The sequence below is a fragment of the Scyliorhinus torazame genome, chromosome 3 (assembly GCF_047496885.1).
Source record: "Scyliorhinus torazame isolate Kashiwa2021f chromosome 3, sScyTor2.1, whole genome shotgun sequence".
In the NCBI taxonomy this organism is placed as follows: Eukaryota; Metazoa; Chordata; class Chondrichthyes; order Carcharhiniformes; family Scyliorhinidae; genus Scyliorhinus; species Scyliorhinus torazame.
In genome coordinates this window covers 316187280-316204361 of record NC_092709.1, presented here as the reverse complement: position 1 = coordinate 316204361, position 17082 = coordinate 316187280, and the positions used below count along the sequence as shown (strand labels likewise).

General features: G+C 49.3%; 1 protein-coding gene across 1 annotated transcript; it reads right to left on the bottom strand.

The window, feature by feature from the left end:
- Window positions 1–1902: 1902 nt before the first annotated feature.
- LOC140409429 (olfactory receptor class A-like protein 1) lies at window positions 1903–2874 on the bottom strand. Its single transcript, XM_072497865.1, has one exon. The coding sequence runs from the start codon at window positions 2872–2874 to the stop codon at window positions 1903–1905; it is 972 nt and encodes a 323-aa protein (XP_072353966.1).
- Between the last annotated feature and the right edge of the window lie 14208 nt (window positions 2875–17082).

The following is a 17082-nucleotide window of genomic DNA, read 5'->3' as shown; positions in this document are numbered from 1 at the left end:
TGCTACATGGCTTGGAGGTGTTCCCTCCTAATGCCTTTGATCTTCTTGATGGTAGAGGTCACTGGTTTGGAAGCACTGTTGGTGCACTGGTGGTAGAGAAAGTGAATGTTAAGGGTGAAGAATGATGTTGAGCTTTTTAAACGTTATTGGAGCTGCGCTGATGCAGGCAAGTGGAGAATATCCCATCAAACTTCTACATAGGTTAATGAGTCAGCATTTGACTAGCTTGATTGGGTAGACTGATGAGGGTAATGAGATTGATATATTAAACATCGATCTTTAAAAGGCATTTGACAATGTTCCAGGGGCAGCACGGTAGCACAGTGGCTAGCACTGTTGCTTCACAGCGCAAGGGTCCCAGGTTCGATTCCCGGCTTGGATCACTGTCTGTGCGAAGTTTGCACGTTCTCCCTGTGTCTGCGTGGGTTTCCTCCGGGTGCTCCAGTTTCCTGCCACAAGTCCCGAAAGACGTGCTGTTAGGTGAACTGGACATTTTGAATTTTCCCTCAGTGTACTCAAACAGGCGCCGGAATGTGGCGACTAGGGGCTATTCACAGTAACTTCATTGCAGTGCTAATGTAAGCCTACTTGTGACAATAATGATTATTAGTATTATTATTTAATCAACTTGTTTGCAAAATGAAAACCTCTAGGATTGAGGGGGTCTTGGCATCATGGTCATAAAACTGGCTCAGGGACAGAAACCTAGTTCAAATGAATGGCTGGTTTGCAGACTGGAGGGGAGTGTACAATGGTATTCCCCAGGGGTGGGGAATTAGGACCATTGTTCACCTTGATACATATTAATTGTCTAGATTCAGATATTGAGGACATAGTTTCAAAGCTTTTAGATGGGATGAGACTCAGAAATGTAGCAAAGAATGACGGGGAAATAACAGCTTCAGGAGGACAAAGAGAAACAGTTAAAATTGCCAGATTCTGGTGGGTCAAGCATGAAGTGATACATTTTGGTAGGATGAATGAGGAAAGACAATATGAACTAAATGGTAAAGGGTGCAAGAACAGAGACCTGGAGGTACATGCACAGAAATCTTTCAAAGTGACAAGGCAAGTTGAGAAAGCTGTTTAAAATGTGTATGGGATCGTAGAATACTAAACAAGGATATTAAACTAAATCCTTATCAACACTGGTTAGGCCTCAGGTGGAGTCATTGGGCCATCGACATCTTTCGATCTTTGTAAGATAATGGACAGGCAGCAAATCTGAGGATGGGATACACACATATGATGCACTTTTGCTGATTGTGTTCAATTTCAGCACCACACTTTAGATTGAAAGTCGAGCCTTCCAGCGGAGGCAGAGGCGATTTACTAGAATGGTGCCATGGATGAAGAATTCAATTATGCGGGGAGAAGTAAGAGAAGTTTTGATAGAAATGTTCAAAATCATGAAGTGCTTTCATTGAAGAAATAGAAAAAAAAACTGTTTCCAAAGGCAGGAAGGGCAGAGGGGCACAGATTTAACACAACTGGTATAAGCTCCAGAGGTGGCAGGAACCATTTTGTTTAAGCAACCAGTTAAGACCTGGAATGCACTGCTTGAAAAACTGGTGCAAACCAGTAACATTTAAAAGAGAGTTGGATAAATACTTGAAGGGTTTTTTGGTCCATGAGTTACGACTCTGGTTGATTGGATTGCTTCTACCTCAGACACGGGCACCAGGGATTGAATGGCATCTTTCTTTTGCTGTATTTTTCTCTGATTCCAGTGTAACCCCCCATTGTGCTGTATAATTGTAGGATGACCATTTCCAGTTACTCCATTAATAATCTCACACAATTGTCCACCATAACCCGCAGTGTCCGTCCTTACCTACATTGCGGGATGACCACACATCGTTAGCTTGGCTTATCCTGCTGCTTGTTAAACCATCCTTCCCCCTATATTTCCACATCCTGAAAATGTGTGGCTTTCCTCTGTTTCAAACGCTTGCAGAACGGATTGAACACGTCTTTGACATTCCTGTGCCCGAAAACCAAGACATAGGAGCTGGCGGTGTAGTAGAGGGAGGAAATCAAGCTGGAAGTGTATGTCAGAATCTGGTCCTGAGCCTGCTCGGGTTTTATACTGGCGATCAGCATAATCCAAACGATGTCGTTGGACATCCAGCAAGTCACATAGATGCAGAGCAGAGAGACCAGGATCCTGGTGGCCTGCAGGGTGGCCCTGCTCCCGGAATTTAACCCTTGCCCCGCCACCCCCACCCTCCTCTGGTGCTTGCAGAGGAGCTGAATGATCAGCACGTTGAGGACCACCACCCAGACGATGGCGAGGAGGTCCAGGCTGACCGAGATGTAGGTCACGATGTCGGAGGCCGAGCTGCTGGCCAGGGTGCTGCAGCTGGAGCTGGGCAGGAATCTGGCCGAGCTGTTCTCGCCCTCCTGGGACAGGCGGATTATTTTGTCCATGGTGTAGGGGATGTAGAAGATGAAGCTGGTGAGCCACAGGGCGCTGATGGTGACATTGACGTATCTGCTCTGGTGGCTACGGATGTAATTGACCAAGGCGCAGTTGGGTCTCTTGATCTGCATCAGGTGGAGGAAGCTGAGGTTGGAAACTGACCAGATGCTGATGCACCTGAGGGAAGAGCTCAGGTAGATCAGAACAATGCAGCCGGTCTCATTCAGCAAGTCGACTCTGTAGCACGTCAGCATTCTGGGGATGCCTTGGTAGAAGCACAGTAACAAGTTGACAAATGTCTTGTTCACGATCACTCTGTCCAGCGGAGGGAAACGCTTGTTTTTCACAGCAGTGCTGACAAAGGCGAACAGGACGATGATATTTCCCGTTGTGCCCAATACAATTGTGGTCACAAACGCCAACATGAAAGGGATCACTTCTCTCTCTAGCATTTTTTCCCCTCAGTGGTGTTAGGGCGTGTGGGTGGGTGGCCGCAAAAACTTCTTTTGTGATTCACTCGGCGCCACCAGGCGACACGGTGATTTATATTCTGTGACAGAGTGAGGGAGGGGGCGCTCTCCTGGTCACATCGCTATAGAAACAGTGGAACATATCCTTTCAGCTGTGTCCACCCAGAAGGTGTTTTTTTTAAGTGGAACCAGGGACCGGTCATGATAGGAAGCTGACACAAAGCAGAATATACCGGAGGGGGGGTGGAATCATCAGGTCAGACTGCATCTGTGGAGTACAAGAAAGAGGTTTCAGAAGGGAACCCTTCTTGGGAACTCCCAATGCCGCCTGATCTGAACCCCCATTGCAGTACTGAGAGAGTAAGTACAGTAAACTCAGAGGGTAAACGTAAAAGGTTCCCGAGACCATTTCAAAGAACAGGCGAGAAGTCATTCCTGGTGTCCCAGCTGGGGTTTATCACTCGTTCACAATTTACAGAAACCGAAAATGCTGGCTGATGCACAATCAATTGAACAAAGACTAGAGTTGGATTTAACTGAGGCTTTATTGCTTTAAGATGCGTGGCCTCCCACAGCAGCTGGCGAAATAGCGGAGCCAGCAGGCAGGGACTACCGTGGTGCGAACCTATGGTACAGGTCCTACCTTACATCACCTAATATAGGGGCAACAGTGGTTTACCACATTCACCCCCTGTTAAAATTGAGTGTGGCGGGGGTGGTGGAGAACTATATACAGCAATGAATCTATATTTACAGTATTTGAGCAGGAAAAAAATGTATTTTGAAGTCCGGCGGACCAGTTAGAGGTTTAACCGGTCCGGTGCCTTGATGTTCCGCTGGGAGCGATGTAGTGGTGGCGGCGATGTCGATGCTGGCCTGATATTCGGTGACTCCGGGAGCGTGCTGAAATCTTCTTCATCCTCGGGCGTGGGCAGGCAAAGGACAGATGGTCCTGGTGGGGTTAATGCTGGGAGCGCCAGGGGAGGGGAGGGTGGCGTCGGGCCGGAGGGGTGTATGTGTGTGGAACCTGCTGGTGCCAGGTCCCTGAGGGAGAAAGTATCCTGGCAGCCGTCTGGGAACGCCACATAGGCATATTGGGGGTTTGCATGGAGCAATTGCACCCTCTCCACCAACGGGTCCGCCTTGTGGAGTCGGACGTGCCTACGGAGCAGGACTGATCCTGGAGCCGCGAGCCAAGTCGGGAGCGACATCCCGGATGTGGACTTCCTGGGGAAGGCATAAAGATGTTCATGGGGTGTGTTGTTAGTCACCGCAGTGACCGAATGGAGTGGAGTGCATCAGGAAGGATCTCCGGCCAGCGAGTGGCTGAGAGGTTCCTGGACCGTAGGGCCAGTTGGACAGCCCTCCATACCTTCCCGTTCTCCCTCCCTACCTGCCCATTTCCCCGGGGGTTAGAGCTGGTCATCCTGCTGGAGGCGATACCCCTGCTGAACAGGAACTGACGCAGCTCATTGCTCATGAATGAGGATCCCCTGTCACTGTGGATATAGGTGGGGAAACTGAACAGAGCGAAGATAGTGTTTAGGGCTTTGATGACGGTGGCAGACGTCATATCGGAGCATGGGATGGCGAAGGGGAATCTGGAGTACTCATTGACCACACTGAGAATATATGTGTTTCAGTCGGTGGAGGGGAGGGGCCCTTTGAAATCCACGCTGAGGCGTTCAAAGGGGCGGGAGGCCTTCACCAGGCGTGCACGGTCTGGCCGGTAGAAGTGCGGCTTGCACTCTACACAGACCTGGCAGTCCCTGGTGATTGTTCCTACTTCCTCGATGGAGTAGGGCAGATTGCGAGCCTTGACAAAATGGTACAACCGTGTGACAAAGGCTGTCGTGCAGGGCCGGAGTCGGTCGACTTGTGCGCTGGCACATGTACCTCGGGAGAGGGCATCTGGGGGCTCATTGAGTTTGCCGGGGCGATACAAAATCTCATAATTACAGGTGGAGAGCTCGATTCTCCACCGCAAGATTTTATCATTTTTGATCTTGCCCCACTGTGTGTTATTGAACATGAAGGCTATCGACCGTTGGTCAGTGAAGAGGGTGACTCTCCTGCCGGCCAGGTAATGACTCCAATGCCGCACAGCCTCAACAATAGCTTGGGCCTCTTTTTCGACGGATGAGTGCCGAATTTCTGAGGCATGAAGGGTGCGGGAAATGAATGCCACGGGTCTGCCTGCCTGATTGAGGGTGGCGACTAGGGCGACGTCCGATGCATCGCTCTCTACTTGAAAGGGCAGTGTCTCGTGTACTGCGTGCATCCCGGCCTTGGCGATATTGGCTCTGATACGGGCGAAGGCCTGTTGTGCCTCAGCCGCCAGGGGAAAGTGTGTGGACTACATGAGTGGGCGGGCCTTATCCGCATAGTTTGGGACCCACTGGGCGTAGTATGAGAAGAGCCCCAGGCAGCGTTTGAGGGCCTTGGGGAAGTGGGGAAGGGGGAGCTCCATGAGGGGGCGCATGCAGTCGGGATCGGACCCCAGAACTCCGTTCTGGACCACATAGCCAAGTATGGCTAAGCGGGTCATGCTATACATGCACTTCTCCTTGTTGTAGGTGAGGCTGAGGAGAGTGGCGGTGTGGAGAAATTTGGCAAGGTTGGCATCGTGGTCCTGCTGGTCATGGCCACAGATGGTGACGTTGTCTAGGTATGGGAAGGTGGCCCGCAAACCGTACCGGTCGACCATTCGGTCCATCTCCCTTTGGAAAATGGAGACCCCGTTAGTGATGCCGAAGCGAACCCTGAGGAAGTGATAGAAACGACCGTCCGCCTCGAAAGCAGTGTTTGGTGTTGCTCGTTTTAGCCTTAGTTTAATTGCTCTTGTTCTATCACCTTTGCTCTTGAGTCACCAGGTATCTTTCTGATACCGCCACTTGGTTCAAGTCGAATAATGATCAATAATCCAACACACCGCTTAGTAAGAGTTAAATCAACGCACATTTATTATATACAGTAATCAATACTTATGCATAAATTCTACTTCTAAGCTACTTCCTACAACTAACAGACCAATACTTAACTTTGGGAATGGCCCACCAGGTCAGGGAAACGAATGGCCTTTCGTATGGGCTCTGAGCCTGCGGGATTCGAAGCTGGTACAGGTCGATAGCTAGGAGCGCCTATCTCGTAGCGAGCGTTGAAGTAAGGCTTACGATTTGAGCGGTGGTTGCAGAAGTCCAACAGAAGGGTCTCGAAGGGTGGGGAAGGATGAAGAAGGGTCGATTTGAACTTGGACTCTATTCTTATAGTCCCCAGGGGCTTCCTGCCTTTCGGGGCGGACCCTGTACCTGGTTCCAAGTGATTGGACTATGTCCCAATCACTTGGTTCGATATTCTCCAATGCTGGAGCGATTCCTTGATCGATGGGCGGTTTTGGGGTGGCCGTTCACCTCTCTTTGTGTAGGGTCCTGCTGGCGCTGAAAAGTCTGGGTTGGCTTTGTGTGTCTAATTTGTTGCACATTGTTCCCGGGGATTGCTAATTAATATTCAGATGGCTGGTGTTTGGTGATGCTGATGGCTGCAGGTATCGATTCTGTCTGGCCTCCCCAGAGGCGAATACACAGTTTTACCTGCAGCTGCTTGTTTTAGTCCTGTTGGCTGATTTTCCCATCAGCCTTTTCCGTTCGCCATTTTAAATCGGGGTTGGCCATTCTAAATCGGGAGTGAGCCATTTTAACTGGCTACATTCCCTCCTTGTGATCCTAACGCGAAGCGTGAAGGATCACATCATTATGTTGCTTTCCATTCCCTGACCTGGGGGAGACACTTCCTTCATGGCCTCTGCACTGACCATAGCTATGCACAAAAAAATTTTAACTAACAATTCTAAGGGCGTTATGTCAGACAGGGACATGCATTATAAAACAATAAACTGGGAACCTCTAACTTATTCTTAATATACTACACTCACCTAAACATTCCATTATCCTACCTTCCTCAATCATAGAATAAAATCATAGCATTTCATACTGTCTTTCCTGGCTTGGCAGTCAAGCTCAGGATCATACAATCTTTGCTCATGAAAAAGTTCTTTATTTACAATAACAATAAACGCAAGTGAATGCACTTTATTACTTTATTATAGATCGCGGGGGTCGGGGGTCTGGTCGTAACCAAACATAGGGGATCTGATCCGATATACCGGTGTTCAAGCGCAGTAGGCTCTCCTTCTCCATTTTCGTAGACGCATAGTCTCCACTACACAGCAGAGTATCGCCAACGCCAGTAGTGTTTCGATCACGTAGGACAGGGAGTACCAGGTTATGAACCTGGCACACCAGGATGATGTGGTGTCGCTGGTGACTGGGCTCTGGGTACTGCGGGACAGTGAAACATTAACGGCTGGAGGGTTTGAAGTCATGGGGTTCGCGGTCACGCGCAACAAAAAGTCCATACACATGAGGGTGATCCATTTGAAGGAAGTCCTCATGGCTCTTCTCTTTCCTTTTCTTTCTTTGTTTTCTCCGGTCCTGGAGCTTCTGGAGTTCTGTAGAAACAAGCATAGTGTCTGTAACTATCTTTGTTTAATATCTGGTACGCTAGTGTGTCTGTCCTTTGGTGCCAATTATTCCCTTTATAATTGGTCACTCTGTGTGACTTCCTCATTTTTTTTCGAAAAACAAATTTCAGGACACGGCACACTTCCCAATAATGAACCAGTGCTGATTTACCATCCAAATGTTCCAGGATGTAAATAGCAGATGGCCGGCAACCTAAAGGTTACCTAAAAAAAAAAATTTTTTGAAATGAAAATGCCAAATGAGGTGCGTATGGGCCGCGATGGGTAAGAGTTGGATGGAGTCCCCGGGTAGGACGGCTACCAATGCCGTATCGCCCCTACCTGAGCGTAGTTGACCAGAGGGTGGTTCCCACGCAGGGCGGATCTCAAGCCGTTTCTCCACTGCCTGAGCAACCGACAGGAACGGGCAAAAATGTAGTCATCGTGGTGAGGCTGCCGTAGTGGTTCTATCCTTCGAACAGAAGGGCAGTTACGATCGGGCGTCTGGTACCCGAACAAGTATCAGCTGAAAAGCTAGTTCCTCTGAACTAGTGTCTGGCAACGGTGGGTCTCTGAGGGCAAGTCCTCAGAGGTTTCGGCCGAATGGGCGTGTGGCAGTGAGAAAAATTCTCCTGTCGGACATACAACATGTAACAAACTTACAAACAACATAAAACATTCTGCAGGTTCCATCAGAAAGGACAACACTTTTCCCAAGCGGTTCCTTTTAAAACATCATCTGGACACCTCAGTTCTTGGTTGCGAACAGGGTCGCAAAGGGGTTGGCGGTTTGGGAGTCAGACCCAAGGTCGTCCTCTTCTCCCGGGTGCCAAACTCTGGAGTGGATTAGGGCTGAAAGGGCTGCGTGGTGTGAGTTGGGGTCGCTCTCGACGTTGTGTAGGAGTCGGTATGAGTTGTCACGGTGCCAATAATTGGTGTCTAGTTGTGTGGGGACAAAATCGGGGGTCGTCAGTGTGGTTCGGTGGTCGGTAGTGGGGTTTGTTCAGGAAAGTGACCAGGAAGGGATCACTTGGATCGTTGTCGGAGTCGCTGGGTGTGGGTCCTGTTGCATGGGGATAGTAGGGAGGCGTGCTGTGGCCATCGTCCGAGTCACAGTCGCTGTCTCTGCTGCTGCAGTCTGTGGGCGTTCCGGGGCGGAGTGTATATTTAGGGGGTGGAGTCAAGGTCGAGACCGTGGCTGGGCTGGACGTGGTGGGGGTTGGTACGTTGGCTGTGGGCGGGGCGTGGTGTGCTGCATCGAGCATGATGTGGTGTGCGTGGTTCGACTGTGTTCCATAAGCCTTCAGCTGGTTTATATGAAACCACGCAGTCTTACCATTGGGGTACTTTATTTTGTAAACGGATGGGCTTACTTTATCCGCAATGGAATACAGACCCGAGTATTTTGGTGACAGGAATGTGCTGGGGTTATATACAGAAAGCATCACTTGCTGTCCGATACTATACTCAGTCGCATGCACTGTCAATTCGAAACAAGCCTCGCTCTGATTCTTTTTGGTGCCCAATTTTACTGCGGCTGCTAACTGAGCCGTTTTAACATTTGCAACTAATTGCTCCACGGCTTTCTCGTGTGTGAGGGCCGTTACTTCGGGGCTGGTCAGGTCCAAACCTAACAGATATTCTGTGCCTTTCATGGGGTGTCCGGTCATGAGGGTGCGTGGGGTGTAACCTATGGAGGTAGAAATAGTGTTACGCAAAAACATCAGCGCAAAAGGGAGGACTGAGTCCCAAGTGGTGTTGTTCTGCTGGACCATTTTTCTGAGGGTGGTTTTTAGGGTCCGATTCATGCGCTCCACGATACCACTCGACTGTGGGTGGTATGCCATGTGGAATTTTTGGGTGATGCCAAATATCGTGAGGACGTTCTGCATGACACGTCCTGTAAAATGGGAACCTTGGTCCGATTCAATGCTGCGGGGGAGTCCCCATCTTGTAAAGGTGTGGTGGGTTAGAATCTTGGCTGTGGTTTTTGCAGTGTTTGTGCGGGCTGGAAATGCTTCCACCCATTTTGTAAATGTGTCTATGACCACAAGTACATATTTATAGCCATTCCTACATGGGGGCAATGGTCCTATAAAATCGATCTGGAGGTTAGTCCAGGGGCCATTAACGGGTCGGGTGTGGCTGAGTTGGGCCTTTTTGGCATATCTGTCCGGGTTATTCTGCGCATAGATAAGACAATTCTCGATGTAATGGGTTACATCTTCCTTTAAAGTCGGCCACCAACAAAGCTGCTTGAGGTGGGCTGCAGTGGGATCGATTCCCTGATGTCCATGACCGTCATGGAACAAACAAATCAATTGATTCCTGTCCTGTTCAGGAACCACATAAAGGGTGTCCTTTAACACCACACCGTCATGTGTGGTCAGTGTATTTCTAAACCTCTCGTAGGATGCTGGAGACATCCCTTTTACAATCTCCGTGAGATTGCTGTCCTGCTTCTGGGCCTCTACTAGATCCTTGATCTTTGTCTGTGTGACCTGAACTGCACTCACTGGCGCGCTTTCGGGGGGTTTCCAAAAATACCCATGTCTGGAACCTGCCTTAGCCAGTGCATCGGCTTTTACATTTCCATGGGGGGAGGGACGATGGTGGCTGCGGACTTTGATGATCCCAAAAGTCCTATTCTGGGCTGTTTCTAAAATATGACGGAGCAATGGGGCTGAGGGGAGAGGTTTTCCGTCTGCGGAAACAAATCCTCTTGCTTCCCACAGGGGCAGAAATCCCGTAAGGCTGTTACAGACGTAGAGGCTGTCCGAGTCTCTGTCTGCTGGGCTGGGGAAGGAATCTGGGTGCTCAACTATATATGCAATGGCCGCAAGCTCTGCTGCCTGCGCGCCTAAGTGTCCGGGTAGTTTCAACGATATTTCCTCGAGGGCGCGTCCCTGCGCGACCTCGACATAGATCCCACAACCTGTTATACGCTTCCCATCTAAGACTGTGGAAGATCCATCCACATAAATCTTAATGGGCTCGTCCGTGTGCAGGGGGCTCTGAGTTGAATTACCTATCTTTCTGTGGGGTGTTTTAGCGATAAAGGGGCCTGTGTTGTGATGTGCAGAGATAATTGCACATTCATGGGGGGTTCCGGGCTACTGTAAATTGTCAGCTAAATAGTTGTGCGTCTTTGTCCTTTTCACAGTGATGTCCCGTCCCTGCAAGAGAAGGGTCCATCTAGCTGCTCTTATTTGACTGACGGTACCGTCCTTGAGTCGTCCATCCAGTAAAAGTTGGGTGGGGGTGTGTTCTGTGAGAATTGTGATGGGGTTCAGTCCGATAATATTCAAAAAGTACTGGACTGCCCAGAAAACTGCGAGCAGGTGCCTCTCACAGGCTGAAAATCCCTGCTCCACAGCATCTAAAAGTCGGGAGGCGTGAGCTACGGGCCTTAACTGGTCGTGCCGTTCCTGGAGGAGCACGGCTGAAAGGTTGCGGTCTGTGGTCGCTACCTCTATGGCGTAAGGGGAAAGCGGGTCTGGAACTTGTAGTGCGGGGGCTGCTATGAGTGCCTGTTTTAAAGAGTCCACAGCATCCGTATGCTGCGGAAGCCATTCCCAGGGGGCTCCCTTCTTTAGGAGGTCTGAGAGGGGTGCTGCTTTGCTGGCGAAACCGTCAATGTGGTTTCGGCAGTAGCCAACCAGTCCTAAAAACGACCGGAGGGCTGAAACGTTCTGGGGAAGGGGCAATTTAGCAATCGAGTCAATTCTTTTGTGCTCGATCTCGCGTTTACCGTGCGTGATAATTGTTCCCAAATATATCACTTTTTCTTCCAAAATCTGGGCCTTTTTGGGGTTGACTTTACAACCAATTGAATGTAATAGTTCCAGGAGTTCGAACAGAAGCTCAATGTGCTCTTCCTTGGGGTCTGTCTGCAGTAGTAGGTCATCTACGTACTGTACCAGACATTCGGGGAGAGAAAGCTTTGCTAAACCATTTGCCAGCTGTCGGTGGAAAATGGAGGGGGAGTTGTGGAATTCTTGTGGCAGGCATGTCCAAGTGTACTGCTGTGCTTTAAAGGTGAAGGCAAATTTGTACTGGCACACCTTTGCCAATGGAATGGACCAGAATCCATTACTAATGTCCAAAACCGTGAAGTAGCGGGAATTGAGTCCCTGCTTGAGCATGGTCTCGGGACTTGTTGCTACGGTGGGGGCTGCTGCGGGGGTGACTTTGTTGAATTCCCGATAATCAATGGTCAGTCGCCATGATCCATTGGGCTTTCTCACTGGCCAAATCGGGGCATTATTAGTGGAGGCTACTGATCTAAGTACGCCCTGCTCTAATAAGCTCTCTATAACTTTTAGGATTTCTCCCTCTGCTTCTAGGGGGAATCCGTACTGTTTCTGGGGTCTAGGGTCAGGTCCTGTTATTTGTACGGAGCCAGTCACCCATCCACAGTCATGCTTGTGGGTCGCGAATGCTGCCCTGTTCTTTTGCAGAACTGCCCTAACCTGCTTGTCCGTGCTAAGCGTGGTCGGGTTGAACCAAAATTCGCCTATGGCGTTAATTTTGTTCATATATTCGCCTATGTTGAGCATTGTGGGGGCTCTTGCGAATTTCGCCATCTTCCAGACACACTGGTTGACTGGATCGAATGATAGGTTGTGGGAATTCATGAAATCAATTCCCATAATGTGTTCTGCTGTGTGGGGCAGGTCAACTAAAACCTCGGGGTGCTTTGTGGTGATGGTGCCGATTTGAATGGGTACAGGGGCTGTGATGTGTCCCTGCTGTGAGTGGCCTGTAAAGCCGCTGAGGGTGATAGTGGCTGTAGTGGGCCACGTGTCCTTTTGAAATAGGGTGGAGGAATTTATGGTGGTGCGGGACCCTCCTGTGTCCCAGAGAAATTCGATAGGCTGTCCCCGAATTTTCGCTGCAACTACTGGTCGTCCTGACCTATCCCAAAGGGTGTCGCAGACCCAACTGGGGGAGCCTGTACACCGTCAGTCTGTTCCGGTCAAGTCCATCTGATCTGAACGGGCGCTAACGCTATGAATGGGCTCTGACTTTTTCTTAATCAGAGTCTCTTTCAACTTCGCTTACATCGACCTTACTCATCCGATGTATGCCCTCAACTTCTTTCCGGAGCGTCTTAACGACCTCCTCTGTGCCTCGCAATTGTGCCAAACAGGACACGATTGCCATCGGCTTGCGAGCTTTTCCCAAGCTCTTTTTGTGGATCTCGCTCAGGTTCTCCCAAGTATGTCCTATATCCCCGGGACCTGATTCCTCATTATCACAGAAATCATTCCAAAGGGGGCATCCTTTCCCTTTGAGATATTTCCTGATTTCCTCCTCCCAAATGGGACACTGTCCCACTCTACTGCTGCTGGTCGCTGCGACCGCAAATTCCTCAGGGTTCATGAGGCGCTGCATTGCCTGCATTGCCATCTTTCCTATCCGACTGCTTCTTCTTTAAAATTTGGAACAGGGGGCTAAGGTGGTGTTGTAAATACGGGTACGGCTTTCGCTACTTTCCGATATACAAACTTCTGACAGTTTTGACGCAACAAAAATCTAGCAGTTTTACCTTATAGCCCTGTTAGTTACGCATGCATACACACACTTCCGAATTATGAGTATTGATCTGAACTGCTTGAACACTTGTGGTTTTCTGTTTCCAATTAGGTTTCTCATTCAAATTCTTGGGTTCTCCCGGAGTGGTTTTCCACTTCTAGATTGGGTCCCACTAGAGTCGCCAAAATGTTGCTCGTTTTAGCCTTAGTTTAATTGCTCTTGTTCTATCACCTTTGCTCTTGAGTCGCCAGGTATCTTTCTGATACTGCAACGTGGTTCAAGTCCAAGTAATGATTAATAATGCAACACACCGCTTAGTAAGAGTTAAATCAACGCACATTTATTATATACAGCAATCAATACTTACACAGTAATTCTACTTCTAAGCTACTTCCTACAACTAACAGGCTAATACTTAACTTTGGAACTGGCCCACCAGATCAGGGAAACGAATGGCCTTTCGTATGGGTTCTGAGCCTGCGGGATTCAAAGCTGGTACAGGTCGATAGCTAGGAGCGCCTATCTCGTAGCGAGCTTTGAAGTAAGACTTACGATTTGAGCGGTGGTTGCAGAAGACCAGCAGAAGGGTCTCGAAGGGTGCGGAAGGATGAAGAAAGGTCGATTTGAACTTGGACTCTATTCTTATAGTCTCCAGGGGCTTTCCGCCTTTCGGGGCGGACCCTGTACCTGGTTCCAAGTGATTGGGACAAAGCGATTCCTTGGTCGATGGGCGGTTTTGGGGTGGTCGTTCACCTCTCTTTGTGTAGGGTCCTGCTGGCGCCGGAAAGTCTGGGTTGGCTTTGTGTGTCTAATTTGTTGCACATTGTTCCCGGGGATTGCTAATTAATATTCAGATGGCTGGTGTTTTGTGATGCTGATGGCTGCAGGTATCGATTCTGTCTGGCCTCCCCAGAGGCGAATACACAGTTTACCTGCAGCTGCTTGTTTTAGTCCTGATGGCTGATTTTCCCATCAGCCTTTTCCGTTCGCCATTTTAAATCGGGGTTGGCCATTCTAAATCGGGAGTGAGCCATTTTAACTGGCTACATTGGACGGTCCGATTTACGAATGGGGAGCTGGCGGTAGGCGGATTTGAAGTCTACCGTTGAGAAGACCCGGTACTGTGCAATCTGATTGACCATATCAGATATGCGTGGGAGGGGGTACGCGTCGAGCTGCGTGTACCGATTGATGGTCTGGCTGTAGTCTACGACATAGAACATAGAACATTAAGCGCAGTACAGGCCCTTCGGCCCACAATGTTGCGCCGACCTGTGAAACCACTCTAAAGCCAATCTACACTATTCCCTTATCGTCTATATGTCTATCCAAAGACCATTTGAATGCCCTTAGTGTTGGTGAGTCCACTACTGTTGCAGGCAGGGCATTCCATGCCCTTACTACTCTCTGAGTAAATAACCTACCTCTGACATCTGTCTTATATCTATCTCCCCTCAATTTAAAGCTATGTCCCCTTGTGCTAGACATCACCATCCGAGGAAAAAGGTTCTCACTGTTCACCCTATTCAATCCTCTGATCATCTTGTATGCCTCAATTAAGTCACCTCTTAACCTTCTTCTCTCTAATGAAAACAGCCTCAAGTCCCTCAGCCTTTCCTCATAAGATCTTCCCTCCATACCAGGCAACATTCTGGTAAATCTCCTCTGCACCCTTTCCAATGCTTCCACATCCTTCCTATAATGCGGCGACCAGAATTGCATGCAATACTCCAAATGCGGACGCACCAGTGTTTCGTACAGCTGCAACATGACCTCATGGCTCCGAAACTCAATTCCTCTACCAATAAAAGCTAACACACCGTACGCCTTCTTAACAACCCTCTCAACCTGGGTGGCAACTTTCAGGGATCTATGTACATGGACACCGAGATCTCTCTGCTCATCCACACTGCCAAGAATCTTACCATTAGCCCAGTTCTCTGTGTTCCTGTTATTCCTTCCAAAGTGAATCATACATCCTATCTCTTATAAACCTTTCCAAGATTTTGCCCACAACAGAAGTAAGGCTCACTGGTCTATAGTTACCGGGGTTGTCTCCATTCCCCTTCTTGAACAAGGGGACAACATTTGCTTTCCTCCAGTCTTCTGACACTATTCCTGTAGACAAAGATGACTTAAAGATCAAAGCCAAAGGCTCAGCAATCTCCTCCCGAGCTTCCCAGAGAATCCTAGGATAAATCCCATCCGGCCCAGGGGACTTATCTATTTTCACACTTTGCAGAATTGCTAACACCTCCTCCTTATGGACCTCAAGCCCTTCTAGTCTAGTAGCCTGAATCTCAGTATTCTCCTCTACAACATTGACTTTTTCCTGTGTGAATACTGACAAAAAATATTTATTTAGCACCTCTCCTATCTCCTCGGACTCCAAGCACAACTGCCCACTACTGTCCTTGACTGGCCCAACTCTTACCCTAGTCATTCTTTCATTCCTGACATATCTATAGAAAGTTTTAGGGTTATCCTTGAGCCTACCTGCAAAAGACTTCTCATGTCCCCTCCTGGCTCTTCTTAGCTCTCTCTTTAGGTCCTTCCTAGCTAACTTGTAACTCTCAAGCACCCTAACTGAACCTTCATGTCTCATCTTTACATAAGCCTCCTTCTTCCTCTTGACAAGTGTTTCGACTGCTTTAGTAAACTACGGTTCCTTTGCTCGACCACTTCCTCCCTGCCTGACAGGTACATACTTATCAAGGACACGCAGTAGCTGTTCCTTGAACAAGCTCCACATTGCCATTGTGCCCATCACCTGCAGTTTTCCTCTCCATCCGATGCATCCTAAGTCTTGCCTCATTGCATCATAATTGCCTTTCCCCCAGATATAACTCTTGCCCTGCGGTATATACCTATCCCTTTCCATCACTAAAGTAAACATAATCGAATTGTGGTCACTATCACCAAAGTGCTCACCTACCTCCAAATCTAACACCTGTCCTGGTTCATTACGCAGTACCAAATCCAATACAGCCTCGCCTCTCGTTGGCCTATCTACATACTGTGTCAGGAAACCCTCCTGCACACGTTGGACAAAAACGGACCCATCTAAAGTATTCGAACTATAGCGTTTCCAGTCAATATTTGGAAAGTTAAAGTCCCCCATAACAACTACCCTGTTGCTTTCGCTCCTATCCAGAATCATCTTTGCAATCCTTTCCTCTACATCTCTGGAACTTTTCGGAGGCCTATAGAAAACCCCTAACAGGGTGACCTCTCCTTTCCTGTTTCTAACCTCAGCCCACATGACCTCAGTAGACGAGTCCTCATCAAACGTCCTTTCTGCCACCGTAATACTGTCCTTGACTAACAAAGCCACCCCTCCCCTTCTTTTACCACCTTCCCTGAGCTTATTGATATATCTAAACCCCGGCACCTGCAACAACCATTCCTGTCCCTGCTCTATCCATGTCTCCATTCTGTGTTTCTCCCCAGTTTTAACGACCAGCTCTTGGGCTCTCCAGAGGCTGTTGCTGGCCTCGATAATGCCTTCCCGAAGCAGCCGCTGGACCTCGGACCTGATGAAGGTCCTGTGCTGGGTGCTGTACCGTCTGCTCCTGGTGGCGACAGGTTTGCAATCCGGGGCTAGAAGAGAGAAGGCATATCGACCTTTAGGGTCACGAGGCTGCACACAGTGAGAGGTGGTAGGGGCCCGCAGAATTTGCGGGTTAGACTCTGCAGATTACACTGGCAGTCCAGGCTAGTAGTAGAGCAGCGCAGAGGTTAGGGAGGACGTAGAGGCGGAAGCCGCTGAATTCTACGCCCTGGACCGTGAGTGTGACCGTACAGTACCCCCGGATCATGACGGAATGGGATACGGAGGCCAGGCAGATTCTTTGGTTGGCGGGGTGTACCGCGAGGGAGCAGTGCCTTACCGTATCCGGGCGTATGAAGCTTTCGGTGCTCTCGGAGTCCAGCAGGCAAGAGGTCACGTGGCCGTTGATTTTCACGCTGGTCAATGCGGTGGCCAGGTTGTGCAGACGAGACTGGTCGATCGTCACTGAGGCAAGTCATGGTCGGTCGTCGTTGGTGTCGGATGATGGGGAGCCTGGGAGGGCCCAGGTCCTGGAATGCTGTCGGTGTCCATGCCCCGTGGGGGAGACAAGATGGCGGTGCCT